Consider the following 23277-nt stretch of genomic DNA (forward strand, 5'->3'; position numbering starts at 1 on the left):
TTAGATTTATAAACCAAAACCAGAAAACAAACAAGGAGAAAGTTTTCACACCCTTCCTTATAGGCCAGTTTCTGAAATGTACACGCACAAAACAGTATGACATACTGAAAGGCAATTGTTAAAAAAAACCAAAACAAACTCCCCAAACAAACAGAAAACTGGTCAAAACACATACAATCTCTGAAGGTACCCATACCTGGAAACTATTTAAAGTCATGCAAATATTCACAAAAGTACTGTTGGCCACCTAAACAGCCGTTCCTCTGCTCCATTCAGAGCCTGTGAGGGCAGTTACAACACCGAAACACTGCAGCTCATCACCTCCCCCCACCCTCCTCAGGTAAGGAATCGACACCAACCTGCAGTTGGGAGGTGGATCTAAGGTGATGTCAGCCAATTCCTTCTGAATCCTGTGGCAATAAAGCAAGAAGGAACAAAGGTAAGTCACTGTGTGGGATAGCAGTTAACGCATTCTCCTTGCAGACATACTGTCACTGTGAGCTCGTCACAGCACATGAGAGAGGCACTCTCAGCTGCAGCCTCCCACCAGTCCAAACCCCCTGAGCAGGAGAGGCACCCTGCCCTGTTAAAGAGACAGGCAGAAAAGCAGACGGACATCGTGTACTGAACCCAGACAGGGTGCACTGCTCCACGCTTCCACAAAGATGCCAACCACACAGTGGAAAAGTGAGTCCGCTTTGCCAGCCTGTAAATGAGGGGAGACCTCTGCAAATGTGATGCACCAAGAAAAAACTGCAGTCTGAAAAGGAATTTTGTCTTACACGACGGAGAGAAACAGTCATTGCCAAATTGGCTCCCTCCTCTCTCCCCCAGCTTCTCATCGCCATCCTGAGAAAAAAAAAAAACCCACAGCCCTGAGGGAGTCAATAACTGCGGCCATTCTCAAGGCCACTTTAAGGAAGGTGAATATCTATTTCCGAGGCTGCTGCACATTCCTACCACCTTCAAGTCTCCCTTTTCTTCACCCTCAAGAGGCACACAACACCCCCATGTCCCCTCCCTAGGATGCTCCCTCTCTCCACTGTGCTCAGCCAACACCCTGTCCTCCCAGCCCAGACTATTCTGGGCTTACGCTGCTTTTGCCACAAAACGCCCAACCAGCTATCATCCTCTTCCCTGGAGTCCCATTACTGTCACTCAGGCTTCCCTTCCAGATTTCCCCACCCAGCACTCAGGCTGCCTTCCTTCTCCTTTAAACTCAGCCAGCATCTCCTGCCACTTGTCACACACACGAACCACAGCCTTTCCACAGGAGGCAATTTAAAATCTTCTCCTTAAAAGAGTGAAGGGCACAACATGTAAACACTGCTTGCCACTATCTATGTCAGTTTACCATGGAAACCTGCTGAGTGGAGATCTGGAACAACCAAACTGCCTAAATTCTACAAAGCCACAGAGAACTTAGTTGCTACGACAGGGCATTTGCATAAAACCCCAGTCACTTTAGACACCTACTGATACAACCTCTCTGGTGCTTGGCAAAGCTCTTCAGTGAGATGGTTTATTATTCTTACTGAAGTACTGCAAGTCTGCTTGAAAACCTCCATTTGTCAGCTTACCTCCCTGGAGGAGGATGGTGCTGAATTCAGGGGACAGACAGCATAAATAAGAAAGAGTAACTTTTTTTAATTTTTTTTTTCTTTTTTTTTTTTTTAATGAGTAGCTCTAAGAGTCTGTCCAAGTGAAGAAAACTGACTGACATAGCTGTTCTGGAATTAATGTTCTACACAGGTGTCTCTTCCTACACATTATTCTGAAATAAAAATTACTTTATTCTCAAAAAACGCCAAAATCCACTCTGTGCTGTGAGTAAAGACTATTTTAGAGTAGAATGTCCACAAGTGGGCCTGCCGTGGATTATTTATTCCAGACAGCATCCAATCATACATAGAAAATTCAATAAAGATGATGAGCAGACAAAAATAACAGTAATGTGTTTGTTGGTAAAGATCTCCAGCTATATTATACCCCTTGCACTGGAGTGCACTCCCCAAAAGCAAGCAAACTCAAAACTTCACAAACATTAATCTCCAAATCAGTCCTGGAAAGAAAAAAGACACTCTAGGCTCCAATCCAAAAGAAAGGGAAATGGACATTGAAATGCAATGCCTTACTTGGGACCATATAGCTCCCAGTAGAAGAAACAAAAAAAAAAAGGTCTAAATGTCAACCCTACCCCATTCCCATAACAAACACAAGTAATGAAAAAGGAAAAGACAGCAGAAATGACTGAGGGTCAGGAAAACAGCCCAGAAGAAGAAAAGCCAGGAAAATATTTGGAATAAGCAGGAAGAGGGATCAGAGAGCAGTGAATTGGGCAGACACTCACTGCAGTGAGCCACTGAAAAAAGTGAGACAATAGCAGCTTTGAATGGAAAGGTTGAGCACAAGGGCTAGGGATGAGGAACGGGAGCAGCAGAGGAACAGAGCAAAATAAAATGAGGAAGAAGGGAAGATGCAACAAATCAGTGAGAAAACTGACTGCAGCCTCACCTTTTGGCACTGGTAGATAGCAGTTTAGAGTTTTTACTCATGCTGACTTTGCTTTCCTTCTTCTTAGGCGTGCTTGTCTCTTTCTCTGTCTGTTGGTTGGAGGATGAAGATGAGGAGGAGCTGGTGCTGGCCCTCGAATCGTCATCCGACATAGCGACCCCCCCACCACACACCCCAACCTGGAGAGGAGACACCATGGGGCGCGGGGAACAAACAGTGAACACAAACACACACAGAGAAAGGCTGCTGACAATCTCGCTCTGTGTTTGGGTCATGCTCCTTTTAAAGGATCCTCGTGTCTCCCTCTCCTCTCCTCTCTAGGCCCTGCAGCCACAGCAGGAGGAGCAGTAGCTTCCCCTGCACTAGTAACACTGAGGAGCGGGGGGAAAGAGACTTTAAAAGCTTCCTCTCAAAAAGCAAGCGCGGAATGAGAGGAGACAGGAACGAGGATCAGGGAAGCTCAAAGCAATTCCTTCTAATCTCCCCCAAACTGCACACACAAGAGGAGCCATCACCACCCACCACTATCGAGCCTAGGGGTGTAGGAGATAAAAATGGAACAGCTCCGGTCCCTTGGGTTCCCGGGAGGCACGTGGGGGAGGCAGGAAGGGATGGGGCCGGGGCGGGGGTGGGGGGGACGGTCGCCAGCTCTAAAATGGAAGTGGGGCATCACTGGCAACACAGGGAAGACCCTGGCAGATGTGTGACCTGTGGTGGGGAAACCCCTGCCTGCTGGATAACCCCTGTCTGTAGGATGGGGTGTTGGAAGCCGGGAGGGGAGGCGGGGAGGAAGGGAGCAAACCAAGGGAAGGGCTAAGCAGGGAGCGGGGTGCACTGGTGGCACCCACCGAGGCCCACTGCACCGAGGGGCATATGCCAGCGGAGGGGGAAGGGAGCACAGGGTCTGTGCCGGGGGGAACGTGGGGGGAAGGAGAGCCAGGGCCTACGAGGGGCGAGAGTGGAGGGCCCGGGGAGGCCGGTGTCGGGGAGGGGGGCAGCGGGGGCCAGGGGGAGGCAGCCCGGGTCCATGCGGGCACCCCGGGGGCACGGCGGAGGAGGGCGAGCACGGCGGGCTACCGAGGGCAGATCCGCACCCGAGAGGGGCGAGAAGCCGTCGGGAGGGACGGGGGGGCTGGCAGGGCACCCCGGGAGAGTTCGGGGAAAAGGGCTCGGGGGGCAGCCGCGGGCGCGGAGAAGGGGCGGGGGGGGCGACACACGGCCGCCTCCCTCCCAGGGCCACGGGCCCCCGGGGAGCTCCCCCGGCCCCGCCGGCCGAGAGCCGGAGGGGGCCCGGCCGAGCTGCCCCGGCCGCGGGCCCGCAGGGCCGGGGGACAGCGGTACCTGACAGCCCCGGGCGCGACCCCCCTGCCCCGCCGGCTGCCGCCCCATCGCCGGGCCGCGGCCGGCCCTGCCCCTCGCCCCTGCCCCCGGGGAGGGCGGCGGGGGGTGCCCCGTCCCCCTACCTCTCCCTTTGTGTCTGGCTGCTCCTCCTCGGTGCGGCTGGGCCTGGCCACTCGTGTCTCTCTCGCTGGGAGAGAAGCGGAAGTGCTGCAACAGCAACTATTAAACAGGCAATGGCTTCCCTGGCTGCCTCCCCCACCGCCGAGCGGGGCTGGGGGGCGGCGGGGCCGGGGCGCCACCCGGCGTGGAGCGGGGGGCGGCGGGGGCGGGCGGCGGAGCCCCAGCTCCGGGGATGGAGGGGGATCCCGGCCGCCACGGCCCCCTCCCTTTCCCTAACCCCCGGGGAGGGAAGAAAGGGGCACACGGAGGGGGACGTGAGTTTTTAATGGAGACCCTCTGAAAAGTAACCTGCAGGGGTGTCGGGGGGGAGAGGGACAGGCGCCCTCCCCGGCTCGGCTGCTGCTTCCGTGCGAGAGCCCCGCGGGGACGCGGTGGAAGCAGGTGGCTGGGAGAGGGGCAGCTCCCGGGGCTGCTTTTTTTAAGGCTCCGAGGGGGGGTGTTAGGCTCGGCGTGGGGGCTGCTTGCTTTCCTCCTATTCTCACAACTGTTTCAACCCCAAAGCTTCTCCCCTGCCTCACCTGCTTTGTCCCTCCGGCAGCAGCAGCAACTTCTCACCTGTCTCAGTTTGAAAGCAATAAGGGGAAAAAAGAAAAAAAAAAAGAAAAAAAATAAAAAAAGCCGAGCCCAAAGCCCACTCGCCCCCACCAATCCAGGTAAAAGGAATCCCCGGCGGCTCTGCCGTCTCTCACCTGTTTCAGCCCTAAAGCAGCAGCTGTGTCCTCCCTTCCCTCCCCCGGCTCAGCCCTGAACCAGCAGCAGGAGCAACCGCTTCCCACTCGCCCTCGCCCGGAGTTCAGGATTCCATTGTCCCCCACACTGCATTTGGTGACATCACTGACACACAAAGAAGGGGCACTTCGTGATGTCATCAACGCATGCTGGGAGAGAAAACAAAATTCTGGGCTTGGCAGCGGCAGCACTACCACACTGACACAGACGCACACAGATGCACACACAGACCTTTCAATTTTCCAAAGCTAAAACTATTAGGGATTTTTTTTTTTTTTTTTTTTTTTTTTCCCCTCAGTCCCCTGATGGGGAGCTCGTCTGCGGAAAAAGGCGTGTTGTATTCGCTAGCGTGTTGTAATCGCGAGGCGATTTATTCATTTCTCTCCTGTCCGTCTCTTGCTCCCTGCCCACCCAACGGAGGGAAGTGAATTGGCTGGAGCGACCCCACTACCCCCGGCCCAGGCGCGGGGAGCAGCCCCGGTGGGCAGCGCGGCTCTTCCTGGAGGTGCCGGACCCACTCGTGAAGTGACAATGGGAACCAGCATTCCCACCGACCTCCCCAGGGGCACATTTGGCTCGCTGCCGCCAGTTTCCACAGCCTATCGAGGGATCGCCTATCGAGTTACTTGGTGTCTTCAGTGCCCGAAAATACACTGGACTGTCACCACCACGCACCACGATAATGGATCGGAGTTCGTATGTCACCCTTTCTCCCGCGGGAGGACCTCGAGGTGATCCGCAGGCACACAGGACTGCTGGCTCCGCAGGGCGCTGTTGCGACATGACACCTTGGGAGTCCCGAGGAGTAGATTACAAAACCGAAGCCCCAGGAGCGGCGGGGGCGGGGGGACATCCCGAGGCTGGACATCTCCGCTTCTCAGCCACCGCGGCTGGGAGCGGGGGCAGCCGAGGCTGGCTCCTCCTGGAGCCCGGGCTTCCCGTCTGACGCTGCCAGGCTCTGCCCGTTCCCGGGCTGCCAACACGGCCCCAGCGGCGGGCGCGGGTCCGGCCGGGGATAGCCCTGCCCGCTCCCCGCGGCGAGCCGCCGTGCCCGGCTGCTGCCTTCGGGCTCCCGCGGGACCGGGCGCCCTGCCCGCCGGTGGGACCGGTGCTGTGAAGCTGCCCCACGGGAAGAGCCTGCCCCTTAGCTGGGGCGGAGGCTCGCGTGGGGATGAAACCCTTCAGGCTGGGGTAGGGTGGTGGGTGCCCATGGCTTCATTTGGGGTCAGCTGTCAGCCAGGCTGCCTAGGGATGCTGAGCCCTTCCTCCGTGGGACAGCAGCTTCACACTTTGTGACTCAACACAAGGATCTGCTTGGCCCTGGTCTTCCACGGTTTATGTCCTATAATCTTTGAGTGAGAGGTACCCCTAGAGTGGACGTCCTTGCAGGGACAGCCTTTTCCTCTCTCACCCTCTCCTCTGCTTACTTGGACTTTTACATCTGCTGCTTCTCTCTCCTTATCCTCTGTTTCTCCCCCCTCGCTCATTTTCTGCACAATCTCAGCAGCATCTCATTCTTCCTGGGCCAATCCCAGTACAATCCCTAATCCACCTACACTCCCCAAATTTGCTGCCTAGTCTCGTGTTTAAGCTGTGCGGTGTGCTAGTTATGTACACCCCAGTGACACTGCGAGTGTCACCCTGACAGCAGAAGGAATTCCACTGCAGTGTCACGCTTAAATGATCTTTGTTTGTGGGTTTTGATTTTGGGGCTTTTTTTTTTCTGCTAACCCTGCTCTTCAGTCTTTATTACCCATAGTACCGTGTATTAGGCTTCAGTAAACTTTCTTCCAAAAAGGGTTTGCTAGCAGGGACAGCCTGTCCAGTTTGACCTATGGGAATGACACTTGGTCATTCTACCTTCTAGGAACTGTAGAGCTGTGACATCTCCACCACTGACCATGGCCCTGATGTCACAATAAATATCATGAAAACTGACATTTAGATAGAAGCAGATGATCTGATTACTTCCTACCCCTCACTGACAAACCAGAGTCAGAATTCAGTTCCTGAAAACTGCGGTAAGTGTCTCTGCCAGCATTTTCCTAACTGACCCAGGGGGCTGTGGAGGATGAGGCTGGCAGTGTAGTGCTATGTGTCAGGTGACAAATGCAAAAGACGTGAGGACACAGAGGAAAGCGACCAGGCTTAACAAATTTCACTGCTTATATGGAATAGCCCATCTGAAACAGAAAATCCTCATTTTCACACCCCTCCCCAAAAGAAAAAACCAACAACCACCCCCCCCCAAAAAAAACCCAACAAAAACAAACCAAAAAAACCAAACCCAAACAAAAACCCCAACCAACCAACCAACCAAAAAAACTCCAGCCCTTTCCTGCTGTCACAGGAAGCCTTCAGTGAAGTCAAGTGGGACAACTGATATTAACAATGAAAGCCCTCCAGTTCTGTAATAAGGGGCAGGGGAAATGTAAATTTTGCTACGAAATCACATAGGCACTTTTGCTATAATATGTTGATAATCTTGGTGGGGCATTATCTGTAGATGAACCTTTTCTGTAGCACACAATCCTTGGAAACCCTGTCCAAAGTAATAATATGATAACCAGCAGCAGCGGTTATTTACTTTGAAGCCTACCCAAAAATGCTTTTGCTGAAAGCACCTCCTAATGTCAGTGCTTGAGCAGCTGTTACAGTGACAACTCCCCTTTTATGACTCACCTCCTGGGTCACGGCTAGGATCAGCAATGGGCTGTTCTCCTGTGCTAGCCATGCCATGCCTAGAGTACTGGAGAGAAAGGGAGCCAAGAAGCCGACTCCTATGCCCAGAAATGTTTTTGCAGCTTGCCCTTCTTCCATGCTTGGCCTTTCAGCTCTGCACAGACATGGAAAAAAGGGAAGAGAGTGTAGTACATGATTCTTTTTCCACCAAATAGAAGAACTACTTCCTCTAATCAATCTCATCCCACCCTGGGACTTTTGACAAAATGCCACTGGCCTGCTTCTATTTTTTTTCCTCTAAAGTGTGTGCGCTTTATTGGGTGAGCTTTCCTTCTTATCAGTGCTTCCTCTTCCTGCCTCCTTAGTGTTTTTGTTGGTTGGTTGGTTTGTTTTGGTTTGTTTGTTTGTTTTAAAATTTTCTTGGCCAAGTTGTGCAAAGAGCTTGTGGAGGAAAACTGACCCAGATTATTCATTTTCCCTGTGCCCCAAGCTTTTTTAATCGATGGCACTAGTTCAGTGTAGCAACTGAATAGGATTAGTCACTTTTCCCTCTGGAATGAGTTTGGAGGAGGCTGAAAAGATAGATGACTGGAATCAAGTTGCCTTTGGGGCTTTGAGCTTAATGCACAACAGAAGATAGCCAGTTCAAATCTCTCTGAGTCTTCTACAAAGGGAAGGTGACTCAGATTAGTCCTTTTGTACCACCTCAGTTCCAAATACCTTTTCAACATTATTTCTGGCTGGTCTGTTTGGGTCTGAGCCAAAGTGCCTTATATTTCCAGCAGTTCCAGTGAGTTTTGCATCAGACTTTTTGTGGAGAGCAGAAGGAAATTATCATTTCTTTGGCTCTCCTAATGTCTGCTTGCTGGTAATGTCACACTTGCAAGTGACAGTGGCAAAGTGAGAAACATGCTGATACCTCACACAGTCCTGTGATGACACACTTTGTCCTTTCTGTGTGACCCTGTGATACAAAGTGAGGTGGCAAGGATAAGTTACAATAAGCTCAGGGCTTACTGTACAACTATTTGATTAAAGCTAGACAGAAACTCTTCCAAAAGAGGAAGGAACTTCATTCAAATGAGACAAAATGTAACAGAGCAAACACAAATGGCTTATGTATTTGACATGATAGTGATTTTACCTGTTGGTTTCCTGTTCACAACTATCTTGCCATAACTTAATAATGCTGTCCAACTTCCCTTGCTGTAATTTTCTCACACAATACATTTCTTAGTCCTTAGCATTATATCTTTTTCAGTTCCTTACAGAAAAATGAAAGGGTCCACAAGCAGAAAAAGTCTGATTTCCTCTCTTTTTTTTCCAGTACAAAAGAGGACTTAGTTGTGAAGGAAAAGTTTAAGTCTCATTGTCAGACTCTTATTATATACTGCTTGGTTTCGGTTCTGTTTGAGATTAGTACTGGGACGTGAAGGCCTTGCTGAGAGACTCTCAATGTGGACAGAAATACCTGAGATCTGTTACATGTTTTTGCTTTGTTAAAGTCCTGGCTGAACCCCTACAGATGTGGAGACCAGCTGGCAATTTATTCCAAAAGCTTAAGGAGAGAAGTATAGCTGCATGTAACTGTACATATCTACTGCCTGTACTGTGCTCCTTTTGTGCATCTCCTGGTACATGGTCTGGTTAGTTTTGGTAATTGAAAAACTGGAGATGCTTAGATCAATTCAATTTCACAGCCTCATAAGAAGTTTCATGAGATATATTTCCAGGGGCTTCTGCTTCACTTCCAGGTGATAAGATTGAGTCTTAGAATTGCTTTACCTTGAAGATACAATGATTCACTTCTTTCTCAGTTTGCCCAATCTATAGCTATTTCTTAGCAATCAAGACTGAGAGATAGATGGTGCTTCCCTTGTCTGTGTTTCTGGCATTGACTCCATATTTCTGATCTTAATTTTCCATCCTGTAGAAACAGGGAATGATGTTTATCTGGAATTAGACTGAAAGTATAAATAGAAATCCACATTCAAACTTCCCTCATAGCTACCCATTAGACTTTTTGTCACTTCTTTTTTTGTGCCTGATGGATTGATCTCCTTTTCTGCAGAATGCTGCCTCTCTGTGTTTCCAGTGCTCTCTGTGCTTCCTTTGGGCTTTGCTGTAGCTGGCTCTGCTTTCCTTCATAGAATCATAGAACGGTTTGGTTAGAAGGCACCTTAAAGATCACCTGGTTCCAACTCCTGTGCCATCGGCAGGGACACTTTCCTCTGGACCACATTGCTCAAGGCCCCATCTGGGTTCCCTGGATTGCTGCATTCCAGACTCTTTGACTCTTTTTCTTCTGGCAGTGCAAGCTCCCCTAGTTCAGATGTTTTCTCTGTTTCTGCCTATTTTTCAGTTTACAGGAACTGGTACTTTATTGATCAACATCAGCTTTCCATTTCTACATACCCCTTTTCTGTGGCAGCAGTACTCAGGTTCTGAAGAAACTCAGATAGTGGAGGGATTATACTAGACTAAGCAGTAAATGGACTATCATCAAACAGTACTGCCACAGGAAAGATCCCAGGCATTACTGTTGTCAGTTGCTCGGGAAGAGATGAAAGATGTGGGCCAACATGACCCAGACAAATGGACTGCTGGAAGTGATGGGTCAAACTGCAGCAAATACACTGCTTTTGCCTCTCTTGCCTTGCTAGCATGCAGGAGAGTAAAACTTGACATTTAAACTTGTGTTTCCTTTTTATTTGTGACCACTAAGTGACCAGCGGCAATGTCCACTGCTGGAGCAAACTCGTAGCTGATGTATAGTTAAGTTATGACATGCCTATGCTGGGGTAACAGCAGGTGGAGCCCAGTGAAAGCCAGTCCAAAAGTCTGGTTTGCCAGCATAGTTCACCTCCTGAGATTGCATTTTGTCTGTACAACTGTATTGCCTACACAGCTACCCAAGAGATCTTTTTCTGATGTAAGCTTAACCTCGGAGTGTCTCTGTCTTGAAACAAAAGAGTCAGATAGGAGAACTACTGTAGATGGCTTATGAATAGGCTCACAGTTTATGCCTCTGCCTTTGATTTTATCACTTTGATAAAATCAGAGGAAAAAGGACAGTATTTATCATATGGTCACCAGAATGTTAGATTGACCATGGAATGCATACCCTGAAAAATCGCTCGTTGTGGAGATGCAGATCTGCACTAAGACATATAAAATGTCAGTCAGTTGTACTGAATGGGCTATTTAAGAACTCTGTAATAAGTGGACAAAATAATTTTCCTGGTATTTGATAAAAGGGTTTATCACTTTGTAAATAATATTTACACCTACAGTCCTTTCTTTCTGCACCTTCAAATATTTCTCAGTGTCACAGAAAGTGTCTCCCTCCCTCAGAGAGGTTAGTATGAGAAATTCTGCTTTGCTTGCTCATACACTGAATTGGTAATATTCTATTTTTTTTCTTTCTATTAAAAATGAGAGATTTCCCATCTGCTACAATTCTGTGGATTTCTAAATCCATGTGAGGAAAAAAACCTACATGTCCTATCTTCTTAGAAAACGTATTTAGCGAGGATTTCAATTGAGTCTTTCAACCTCTGGCTCCTCATCTAACAAAGGTTCTTCTAAACAGAGAAGGATCAGGAGAGGTGTTCAGGGCTCAGAAATTTCACTCTGTGGCTTGACTACAGTTCAAGACTTCAATGGTCTTCAACTGCAATTTTTCTCCCTAGGCCTTCTTATTATCAGAGCCTTCAAAAGGAAGCAATAGAATCACTTAGACTTTTACAGATCCCTGATGCATTCTTGAGAAACCAGTGTATTGCAGCTCTTTTCTTCTCTTTTTGTCTGACCAGTACATGAAAGCAAAAAATAGAACATGCATCTGATTGTTAGCCAGTACTTATATTTAACACCTGAATCATATAGTTTTTAATCTTTATTGAATGATAAAGTATTCTTCTTCATTTCCCGTGTAAATAATTGAAATGAAAAGTGTAAGTTGTTAAAAACTCCAGCCTTAGGGAGCCTGTAATTTCAAAACTTCTTAAACATTATTGTCTTGTTTTTTTCCTTCCTGATATAGACCATGGTAACTCATAGATTGTGCCAAAGGTTATAGAAATGTTGACAGCATGGACTAAAACTTCACACATAACACTTTTTCATTATCCCTTCTCTCATTCATGTTCATGAAAGTTCAATGTGGCATATTCAGTATTTGCTGACATGGAAGTATAAGCTTGGGAAACCTAAACATTTCTGAGTACCTGTAAAATACCTTTTTTGTTGTTAAATAACCTTGTGCTGTTTTGTTCTGTTCCCATACCATCATAAAAAGTGTCTTTGAGATGTGACTTCTTGCTAAGCTAAAGAATGTAATGTCTGTGTTCTGAAGGACAGCTAGATATTTCAGACTTTATCCACACAGACATGTTCACCCTTCACATCAAAACAACTATACAGATACAGTTAAACAAGCAAAACCCTACTTGTGAACTCCTGTCCACCATAAAAATGCTGTCTCTGGTTCAATTAATAGCCTTTCCAGGCCAATGTGAATCCAAACTGGAAAAAGGTTCATTTTTAGAGCGTTCACACAAGGTACCGTATAATTATATAATATTATATAACACAACAACATTTTGGTTGCAGAGACATGCTTTGGAAAACTTTATCCATGGTGTAATGAAGTTTCTTTGCCAATCTTTTCATTCAACATTTCTGTTGAGTTAGAACTGGAGCAGGAGGAGGTTCCTTTAATGCTGTGTTCGCAACTATTTCTTAAAGAATTTATAGTAGCTTTTCTACCCATCTGACTTTTTCTTTTCTTTCCCTCTCCCAATAGCCTGGAGCACTGTCTTTCTTCATGTTTGTATAACCATGATTCTCTGGTTTTTTACCTTTTCAATTTCTTCTTCCTTTTCTCTTTACTTAACTCTCTGCAAATGATTCCCTGAGTTTTGACCACTATGTCCAGTCAGCCAGATTTTTTTCTCCTGTCTCCTTCAAGCGTAACAAATAGTCAATTAGTTCCTTTCTCCCATTCCTTCTCTAGTAAATGCCACTACACGAGGTCCTTCTCCATATTTCCTGTTTCTTCCACACTTCCAGGATGCTCCTTGAAGAGCCTTGCAACTCCCTGTGGAAGCGGCTTTCTCTTGATTGATCAGTAACACAGCAAATACTCTACAGCCTCTCAGGTCCATGGAGCCCTACAGTTTGAGAACCACTATTTCTTGCATCAGTTGATGTGATAGAAGCAGGAGCCCTCTGGACTCCAGCTTTTCATTCCTACGCATAATTGGGCTTTAGATATTACCACCATATGAACAGGTCATAGTAACATAATTGCAGAATTTTAAGTCCTGTTTCAAGGGTTTCAACTCCTTCATTTATTTATTTTTTTTGAACCTTACCCCAAGTCAATAGATATTTTCATAGAAATAAATTTATTGTAGTAAGATGTCTCCCAGCCCAGAGAAATGTGTCTGGTAAGAATCCAGTGATGTGTATGCTTAGAACAAAGCAGAAGAACATGCCTCCTATAGAGAATACAATGTTCAAGGTGTCAGTGAAACTGCACAACTCTCTGGCACTTTGGGTGTCAATTGTACCACACCCTGAAAGGGTTTGTTTCCAAAACTGAGGTTGGAAAAAAAAAAAAAAAATAAAAGACACTGAACAACAGATGTCAAGAGTGCTTCCTCTGGTAGGTGTAGTCAGAAGGAGAGTTGCTCTTTGAAGATTTGTGCATAAATTGTCGTGTCCTCAAAACTGAAATTTGCATTTCAGATCTCAGAATTTATGTATTGAAACTACAGGCACTCTTTACAGTGTAGGCTGATATGAAAAGCATATTAATATGATTTTTTTAAAAAGGCTAATAAGGAAATGGAATATTACCATTTTTTCTAGGAATTTGTTGGCAAAGAACTTGGAGATTTTTCAAATAGCAGAGACAGGCCTAACACCTTTCCAATGCCACTTCTAAATTCTGCCATTAGCTTTGCTTTAAGCATCTGGTAATCTCAGAGGATGCCCATTTATTTTTTTTTCCATGCCACAGAAAGATGACACTCACCCTACTAAATATACAGTGTCACACAGGACAAACAAAGCAGTACAATCATCTGCAACCTGAGAAACTGTGGGCTTATTTAAAATGATAGTATTTCACTAGTTTGCCTTTTATTTAAATTCATCAGGCCACATGTACTGAATGATGAAGTCAACAAGATTCTTTTCATTAGTTTAATATGTTTCTATTTAAGCCATTGGATAGAAGCCGATTTTTAGAAACAACTCATTAGTGGAAATTCTGCTGCTTTCTGCAACTCAAAGATTCCCATAGGGGGAATCCTGTAGTTGCTTAACATCTGTGCTGTAGCTGTGTGTTGTGGATGTATTACCCAGGTATTGTGGGTTTCTTTAATTTACCTGTCTTAATATCCATTCAGTTATATTTTTTTTCCACTACTGTGAAATATTATTTTCCTGTCTTCCAGTTTCTAGGCTATTGGCAGCCCTTCCTCTGTGCTTATCAAAAAAGCAAGAGAGGGGACAGTGTCACACTTGAATGATTTTTTATAAGGTTGGGATATACTGTGGGTTTCACAATAAGATAGCCTGGCCAATGGAGTTTGTATATATAGATTTTTCAGTTTCGTTGTAGCTATGGGATTAAGCAGCACAGTAAAGGAAAAAAAGTGAAGAGAAAGATTCTGATTTTGCCTTGGCATAGCTCTATTAAGTTCAGCAGGCTTACTGCAGATTTACACTGGAATGAAGGGAGGTCAGAGTCAAGTCCAGTAGATCAGTTTTTGGTGCTTTTGGAGGCATCAATTCAGTTGCTTGGAAAATCATACTCCTCTACTGTCAAAGATCTGGGAAAATTCACAATTTGAATATATTTGTGGGTCTGCTCTGTGGTGTACAGATGTGTTTGCTTAGTAGAATTAGGAATCTGTTAAGCAAATTTCATACAGCAAGCCCTTCCCTCCCTTATGCTCAAGGGCAAAGTAGAAAATAAGACGCACAGGGAATCTCCCACCCCTGTAGGAAGACAAAAACTAATGAGTGCTGCTTGCCTGTAGCAGACCTGCATGTAGCCCTCCAGCCACTGCTTGCTTACACAGCCCTCAGAAGCAAACCCAGACACAGGTCTGAGTGCTCTTGTTCATGGGGAAAACAATGCCAAGAGCCTGCTGTGAGGACCCCTGGCCTGACTGATACGATTTCTCCCATGCTCAATAACAGCTTTTCTCCTCTTCATTACATGGGCAGTATTTTCATTCATCTATTAAATGCCTTAATATACTACCCTTGTTCTGTGATTGAACAGGCTTAAGCGAACTTGGAGATGTGGGCAAAAAGGCTGTTTGCTTGCAGTATCAGTGGCATCTACATGAAGTAAGCTTATATATATTGCTGTTTGGAGTTTTTTTGACAGATTTGGGTTTGGGGGTTTTTTTGGTCCTCCCCATGTGTGTGAATTGCCACTTGGCAAAAAGTATCTGGACATTAGAATGTGTCATTTGCTGCCCTAAATATTTATGTCCAAACCCCTGCCACTGATGACACAACATGCTGCAAGAACAAAAGTCTGTTGGCTGGAGTCCAGACTGGTTTCCTAATTCACACCTGTGCATTGGCAGACAAGCAGCCATCAATCACAGACACTAGTGTATCCTGGGTACGCTGTTATGGGCAGGGCTGGAAACATTTCGGAGTGCTGATGGGGGGGCTTGGATAAGAGAAAAAACAATAGAAGAAAAGTAAGAAAGCAAAGGTAATAGATTTATAAGAAACAGGGCTGCAAAGGATATCAGGAGGCTGAATTGACAATGCTTGTGTGATTCCTGACAGATGAGATTAAAAGTAAATCTCTTTGAAATGCATTACGGCCACGGAGCCACAGATAAAATTTGTTAGGAACAAATTACTCTCTGTATCTGCTAAATCTTAAAGCACCTTCCCAGAGCGGTAGACAGGAGTTTAAGTTGCTGTACAGAAGTTGCTATACCTTGTTTTATTTGAGTATATATAAAGTATCTGTATAACATATTTATCAACAGGATGGAGAAGAATAGGTGTGCATGTTTTTTATAACACTCTGACAAGAAATTAAATTTTCCTAGAGTAAGACTTGTGTAGCACGCTTGAAACTGGGCTCAGAACCAGCTTGTACAACTTTCAGGTTTATGGATGGATTTTGTGTTTAAGATGCAGAAGTAAATAAAAGCAGATTAAAAAAATTGACTACTATGCATCTAAATCATCTCTAGAAAGTTATCAAGGCCAGGTCTCCTCATTAGTTTCTTTCTTCATTAGTACTGGAAGAACAAAGAACAGCATTTACTCTATATTCTAAAGATTAATTGAAGTGGGGGATGGAGCAGTGAAATTGAATTAGTAAATTATTAACCAATTTCTAAGTAATAAGAAATAATCTATTACAGAGGCTATCCCTCTATCTAGAGATTTGTCTCAAGCATTTGTCTCTAGGAGAGATGGAAGGAATAAAGGGATACAGGCTAAAGACAATCCATCAAGTCAGCTATTGGAACATGAATAATGAAGACCTTTGAACTTGGAAAATCTTCCAGATCTCTCTCTTTTAACTGTGACTTACAGATTGTTTCAGGGTTGCTGCTTAATCTAATAGCCTCTCTTTAATTCCAACCCCCTTATTAAAAATGTTCCTGTTACAATCTCAGCATCTGACAGTGAAAGCAACAGTTAACAAGGCCTGAATCTGGCAGTGTGTCAGCTCAGGAACTCCCTCCAGCCTGCAAATACAACTCCACCCACTCACATTTTCAGAAGAGGAGCCTGGTGCCAAGGCAGCGCTGGCAAGGTGGCGACTGGGGAAGTGGAGGTTCTGTCTTCTTTGATTTCTGAAGCTGCCTATGAACATATGAACAACCGGGTTCTTTCTTCCTTTTAGAGTCAAACTCACTTTGATGCCTGGAAGTTTTCCTCATTGCCTGTTTCTAAGATTAAAACTCTGATTTACTTTTAGAAACCAAAATAAGCAGCACTAGTGTCCAACTGAAACCAGCAAACTTGCCTCATGTAAAGTTCTGACTAAGAGGAAGGGTCTGGCGCTCACTAAGAATACTTCTCACTAGTCTTGTGGTTTAAAGGTGTTTTGAAGCAGCTCAGGGGGGTGAGAATTTAATCTGTCCGTCACTCCTCCTGGCTCCTGGCATACGGGATGCATTTCCAGCCTGTGTGAAAATACTGGGAAGGAGGAGGGGGAAGGGCTTGTGGGGTACTCACAAGAATCCTCACCCATCCCAACTGCCCAATGGAAGTTATGGCTGTTCTAAATCCGCCTGGTCCCCTGGTCTGGGAAGGGCTAAATCCTTTACACCAGGTGTAGGGTTCCTCTCTGCTTGTATGGTGGTCTCCTTCTGCCCTGCTTCATAGATGTAGCTCTCAGCTCACAGCTGCAGCCCACAATACAGGCACAGTCTCTGCTCAAAAGTACACATGTGTTTTGTCCCAAGGTCTAACTGTGCTCCACAGTTTATAGGGCCCTATGAATGGCCTTGATGGTTTTCAGAGATGGGAGTGGGGAGGTCAGAAGTTGGATTTTTTGGAAAACATCTACCCAGTGGTATCTGAGCCGTGCCAGACTTCCCTGGCTGTGTTGCAAACTGTGCAAACACACATTTCTGTTTCTCAAACTTTTGCTTCGGCTTTAGTGCAAGCCCACAAATTAAGTACTGCATTCTTTACTCCCACCTCCAGTGTTAAATGAATAGCTGCTTGACTCATTATACTCTATGCAGAGTTTTGATGAATCACTTCAGTTCCAGGAGTGAGCCTCTCTCTCCCCAGCCTTCTTCCCTGTGTGTCAACACCCCTGTGCCCTCCCTACCCTAGTCCAATGGCTTAGACCATCTTCCATTCATTTCCAGGGCCTGCCAGGAGTGGAAAGTTGCAAAAGGACACAGGTGAAATTGTCCTGTGCCTGGGGTTCATTTTCACCTCAAATGGAGTTCCTCTTATTAGCCTACAGCTCTCAGCTCATATTCAAGAGGGGCCTGAATCCAATTCCTCCCTTACTCCCCCACCTCCTAATGATTATTGGCTCTGGTTCGTGAAGAGAACAGCTACATACCTCAAGTAGCTGGTTCACAGTTTCTTCAGAATATACCCTACCTCTGAAAAAGTGAGAGGAAGGTCTTGGACTCGTTCTGTTCACCTTCGCCGTGTAATTGTGCTCTAAACCACACCAGACCCAAGGGTAGATCCACAGTTATTGCCTGTTGTCTGGCAACACTGACTGGTGATGATTTCTCAGCAGAGCTTTTGCTTGAAAAACTTAATTCCTTCTTAAAATGCTCTCAGGACATTGTGTGCGAAGATGAGCTTCAGCAGCATCCGCAGCAGATGCACTTCTGGATTTGGTTCTCCCATCCCTTACGCTTCATTACAAAGTTCTGCTCTTCCTCCTGCTGTACAGACACACTGCATCTAGAATGCATAGATGGGGAGAGCCTGCACAAAATTTTTCTGACTACAGTGCATGTGGTGCCCTCTCTCAACGCTAGTCTACATTCACTCTTCCTCTGTGACTCAGGGGCAGGCTTACAGTCTGAAAAATTCTGTTTTCTCCTTCTTGTATCCCAGGCCCTTAGAGTTAAATCATGACAAAGGAAGATACAAAGATTGCAGAGGAACAAGGGATTTTCTTGTAATTTCAGCTTTTATTTCCTTCTTAAAGATGCAGTTGTATAAAATAAGCGATGTCCTGGCAAAGGCTAGCGTTATGCTGTGCCAGACAATTTTATCACCCCAGCCCATGAAGGCTCTAGTGTACAACATAAAGCCGCTTTGCTTTCCAACTTGCCAGGGTTTTTTGTTGTTGTTGTTGGTTTTTTCTTCTGTGCCAGACCTCCCTTTGCGGCGCCGAGGAGTTTTCCTTCAAAATTAGCCCCTCTTCAGCATCCTCCTGCCCTGCTGCGGGTGGCGCGGGCGCGGGGCCGGAGCCGCCCCGAGCGGAGCCGGGCGGGACGGCGGCGCCTCGGCGACAGGAGGGGGAGCTCGCAGCGCGCCGCCTTCAATCGGAGAATTCATTTAGCAACGCTGCAGAATCACCACTGCGGCTGAGATGTCCGCAGGGCCTTTCTCCACACCTCCTCCCCCACCCCCCACAAAAAGAAACAGGGGAAAAAAAAAAAAAGGGAATAAGGTGGGGAGTTTATCTTGGGGTTCGGGTTAGGATGGAGAATTAAATTAAATTGAAGGGGAGGTGAGAGGTAATGCAGCTGCCAGGAAGTGATGGAAAGGGTGGATCTTTATATATATTTATGGCACTAGCTGTGATGAGTAAGATGCTCCCAGTAGTCAATAACACCTCTCCTCTGATAGACTGGGACAGGTTCACAGCTGGTGTAGGCTCCTCCGTTCAGCTGAGCGATCAAGGGTTGTGCCCACTTACAGTAGCCCTGAACTTAGTTGTGTGTGTGCTAGGAGACCTGTGAAGAGAGCAAAACCCATGGCAGTGGAAGTCTTTGTTTCCAGAAGTGAGACAGAAAAGCATCAGCTACCAGTCTCAACATAAAATCACAAGACTTATCAAGATCTCCTCTGGAGTATGAATTCAAGAAAAGGGTACTCAAGTCTGTGCTGTTATAACACCTGGAGTAATAGAGGCAGAATTTGGGTTCATGCATAAACTTCCTGCCACACCTTTTGGCCTGACCCCAGGCTCAGCCCAAGTTAATGTCAAGCTTCTCAAAGTTAGGACGCTTTACTGAAACATTCCTCTCAACCTTGTCGGCACCACAGTTTACTCCTTTTGCTTTTTCTATTTTTACTCTTTTCTCTGAGAAGTCAGCTGAAGGCATAATCTGGGAAAAACTCCTAACCTGTCAAAACACCTTCCTGAAGACATTTCTCCCCAAGAATTCAGAGGACATTGCAACTTTCAGAATGCATTTGTCCAGACAAACCTGGTGTCAGTTGTTATGGATCTAAGCCACAAGGAGAACCTGTGCTGGTTTCACAGCAGCAGTGAGAGCAGGTTTTCATGGTGGTAGGACCATCCCTGGCTGCCCCCGTGCACAGCGTGCTGGTGCAGTACTGCAGCTGAGCTCATCGTTACAGCGGGCGGTAGTTTTCCTACTGCGGACAGCCCTGTAGAAAGTTAATCTCCTAATATTGTGGTGATAAATTGGGAAGAGATTTATTTTATGGCCCCCCTAAGTGCCTGCATAATTCTCCTGTATAAAATCTGTGAAAATTCCCAAAGCTGATATCCGGCAATCTCTCATGAGATAGCTTTTTTAAGGTAAAATATCCCCCTCCTTATCTATACGCTCATCACCCTCATAATTAGTGAGATCTGAACCTATGACTAGAAAAAAAGGGTTTACCTCTTGACCTAGAGGAGAAAGAATCTAGAGAGATCAAAATATATAGTGCCAAATTAAATAATTTCCTGATGAGCTCTCACAGATAGAGGGTTGCATCTCCTCTTGCTGTGGAAAAGGAGCAGGTTCTCTTCAGTCACAGGAAGCTTTCTACAGATACAGCCCTGTGATACATTTAAACAGGATGAACCTCATTCTTAAACCTATCTAAAAATGTTAGTGGAATCACGAACATTGACCTTAAAATGAAAAATGATTCGCAACCTTTGCAGAGGTGTCTTTATCATAGTGCCATATTTTAAAGTATTTTATCCACACAGTTACACAATCTAACCACTCATTTGCAGTTGTCATTTTACCTACGAAAGAGTTCACTTAATATCCCCCAAAGCAAGAGAAATGTAACGAGTATTACAAGAGGAAAATTATTACTGGTATATTAAATAGAAAGGCTGTAAAGTTCAAACAGAGGGAGTTGTGTGTGCATACTACGATTCATGCAAATTATGCTTAATAGTTTAACACTGCATTAAATTTTGCCTCCTGAATAAAAATGCTTCTTTAGTTATTTTTCTAATAATCTATGTAACTTTGGGGAACTAATTAAGGCAAACCATTTCCAATGTGCCTGTTTAGCTGCCTGTATCAAGTGGCCTGATTTTTAAAAATGCTGACTACTGAAGCTATAGTAAATATTTTGCATCCCTCACTACCTTGTAATTTTTATGTGGTCAGTATAAATTTAGCTGACCTATGTCAGCTACATATGTGATATTTGTGGTTTAATTATTTACCTGTAAGACCATAGCTCCCAGTAAGAAAATTAAATCTAAGAAACATTTTTAGTAAGCTTATTTCTCCTTTCTTTTTCCCCCTTATGCTCTAGGAAAAGATGCCGATCTATAAGATATAGAGGTGTTTCTGTAGCTGAAGGAAAATGCTGATATTGCTTCTTGATTGCAAGAGGAGCATGTAACACACAATTAATCCACATATGGACAAGGATGTCGTCCAAGAGTGGAAATGGAAAACTAATCAAGAGTACATATGACACACTGGATCCAACACACGTGCTTCCCTAGAACTTCTTGGCTGCTTCACATCTGGCTGGCTTGGAGCGCAGGCAGAGCAGTACATGACTGCCTGCCTGCTTTCATGGAGATGATTGCTAGTCTGAAGCCTGGCTTTGCCTGCAAGGCTTCAGTTTCATCAGCTCAGTGAGTGCTATGGCACGGTTTATCTCGCCTGGACTAGGGTTTTGAATGTATTCATTTGCTTCCAGTGAACTAACACTATCCAAAATGAATGTTTTTAATCCTGAGCCTCTGACTTGGTGCATACACAGGTTTTGTACTGATGAAGCTAACAAAAGAGCTAGCATGATTTTTAAAACTTTTTTTTTTTTTTTTTTTAATCCAGGGACATATTCCAGAGAAGAAAATGCCTGCTGACATCTGTCTTGAAAACTGCATGTGGAGACCTTGTTTTGACTGCTGATACAGATGCTGAATTCTCATTGACTTTAGCAGAGGATCTGCTTTACAAAGGATGGAAGTGTCATGTTTTATATCACTGTGTTGGCTACTGGAAGCAGCTGTGCTTTCCAGTCACAGGGAGAGTTCCTGACATCTCAAAGAGGATGCTGAGGATCCCATGGCTGAGCACCTCTGGAAAGGTTTAGATTTGGTTTCCCGGGAACTTACATCTTTCCTCAAAATGTAAAAGAACAGGAAGACAAACTAATTCTTCATTCCTGGGTGCCATATGTTATATAAAGATTTACAGAGCTGTTCGTAGCAAGTGCTTTGGCTGTGCTGTTTACTGCTTCAATGAGGGGCCAAGTAAGATTTTTATATTCCTCTCCCATAATATTTAATGAGCAATATTTATGCTTATGTCAGAGATATGCTTTGAGCCGTGGTTATTGTCTGCAATTTTGCACTCTAATATGGTGTCCAACTACAACACTCACTGTTATAATGCAGCATTAAGAGTCAGTGGTCCTTGTCATCTGATCTTACAAAATGTACAGTGGTTATGGTTTAGGAGGCTGAAAAGGTCTGTGAATATGAGTAATGAATTATGAAACTGTTGAATTTTTGTGTCCTGAATCGGAAGAGCAGCCAACCAAAGAAAAGTACCTACTATATATATATAGACACACACACACACACACATAAAAATGCACACGTGCACACACACAAACAGTACAGGTATGGAGACAAAAATTCAACTCTGTACATGTGTCCTGAATCAAATATAGTAGAATAAATCTCAACCACATTATCTCAAAAGCCTCCCATAAACAGGAAGGTGCTCAAACATGTTTGACCCTGCTAGCAGGGTACCATGCTTCAGCTGCTCTGTAATACCTCACTTGAAGTATCTGACCCATCAGCCATGCTGCCTCCCCTTAGACAGCGGGCCAAGGGGATGGGCACCATCTCCCATCTCGTGTTGAAGGCAGGACTCTGAGCCCTGTTTCTGAGGGAAAGAGGTGACACAAGGCTAATTCAAAGAAACCATAAGGCACAAGCCCTTGGTGTGGCCAAAACAGTGTAAATGTATAGAAGTGGAAATTTGCATCACCTCAAGACAAGGACTGATGTACTTTGAAAACCAAGAGCCTTAATGAAACAAGGCATAGTTTATCTTTAAATATCTGTTATCTGTTACAGGTCAGAGTCAATCAGCATTTCAAAATGCAATTGATAGGCAAAGATTGGAAAAGTACTTCAGGCTTCCCTCAAATATTCATCTTAGTAGAGCTGTGTTTGAGGTACAAAACTTCCATTGATATCTTTGCACAGAGGCTTTTAATCCTTCTCATGGAAAGATGTAGGAAAAGGAAAGCAGAGAGTGAGAAACACACATGCACAGGTTTGTGAGATAGAGAGGGAGGGAGTTTAATGTCAAGGAAATTGTCAAATCTGGAAAAAAACTATCAAAAAGTGCTTTCACAGTAGCTCTCTTGAGGACAACTGTTCTTCAAGCAAGTTCTCTGGGGGCTGAATCACAAAATTCATTAGAGACAATTGGTGGGTAAAATAGTAGCAATGATCTTTGAAAAAGAAAGGTCCAATTTCCACTTCCCATTTTGTCATAAGCTGTCAGGAAGTGTTACACAGTGCTATTAAACAGCTGTTGCTGCTCTTCTTAAAGGTGTGTGATGTAATGCTGGTAGAGAGCCTTGCTCTCAAGAGATCTGTGAAATGGGATGGAAATACCTCTGACCCCCACTCCATAATGCTGTGAAATCTTAATTGCCCTGGTTTTCTTTTGAATTCAAGAAATTCCATTTTGTTCCCTGGGGCATTCCTGGGGTGGATTTTAATTTTTTTTCTTGCAGGGTTCTCTCACCAGCAACTGTCACTTTGAATGGTTCCAGGTCTGGGTGAGGAGGCAGTGGAGAAAAAGGAGAGAGGATGGTGGGAGAGGAGATGATGGTCATTCAGCTAATCAAAGCAGGTTTTTTAGCAGCTAG

The 23277-nt window shown here is 45.3% G+C and overlaps 1 protein-coding gene across 4 annotated transcripts in view; it reads right to left on the bottom strand.

Moving 5' to 3' along the window:
• The window catches only part of UBE2E1 (ubiquitin conjugating enzyme E2 E1), a 44881-nt gene extending 40289 nt beyond the window's left edge, over nt 1-4592 (bottom strand). Inside the window, exons 1-3 of one of the 4 annotated variants that reach the window (XM_040057573.1) lie at nt 4554-4592; nt 2515-2693; nt 360-410 (exon numbers count right to left, since the gene is read on the bottom strand). In XM_040057573.1, coding sequence (XP_039913507.1) covers nt 360-410; nt 2515-2666 — 203 coding nt within the window. In that variant the 5' untranslated portion in view covers nt 2667-2693; nt 4554-4592. Of the gene's footprint in view, nt 1-359; nt 411-2514; nt 2694-3977; nt 4144-4323; nt 4343-4553 lie in introns of those variants that run through there. The other 3 variants (XM_058419827.1, XM_040057584.2, XM_058419828.1) reach the window with 3 other exon arrangements.
• Nucleotides 4593-23277: the final 18685 nt, after the last annotated feature.

The sequence above is a fragment of the Hirundo rustica genome, chromosome 1, assembly GCF_015227805.2.
Source record: "Hirundo rustica isolate bHirRus1 chromosome 1, bHirRus1.pri.v3, whole genome shotgun sequence".
NCBI classification, from domain to species: Eukaryota; Metazoa; Chordata; class Aves; order Passeriformes; family Hirundinidae; genus Hirundo; species Hirundo rustica.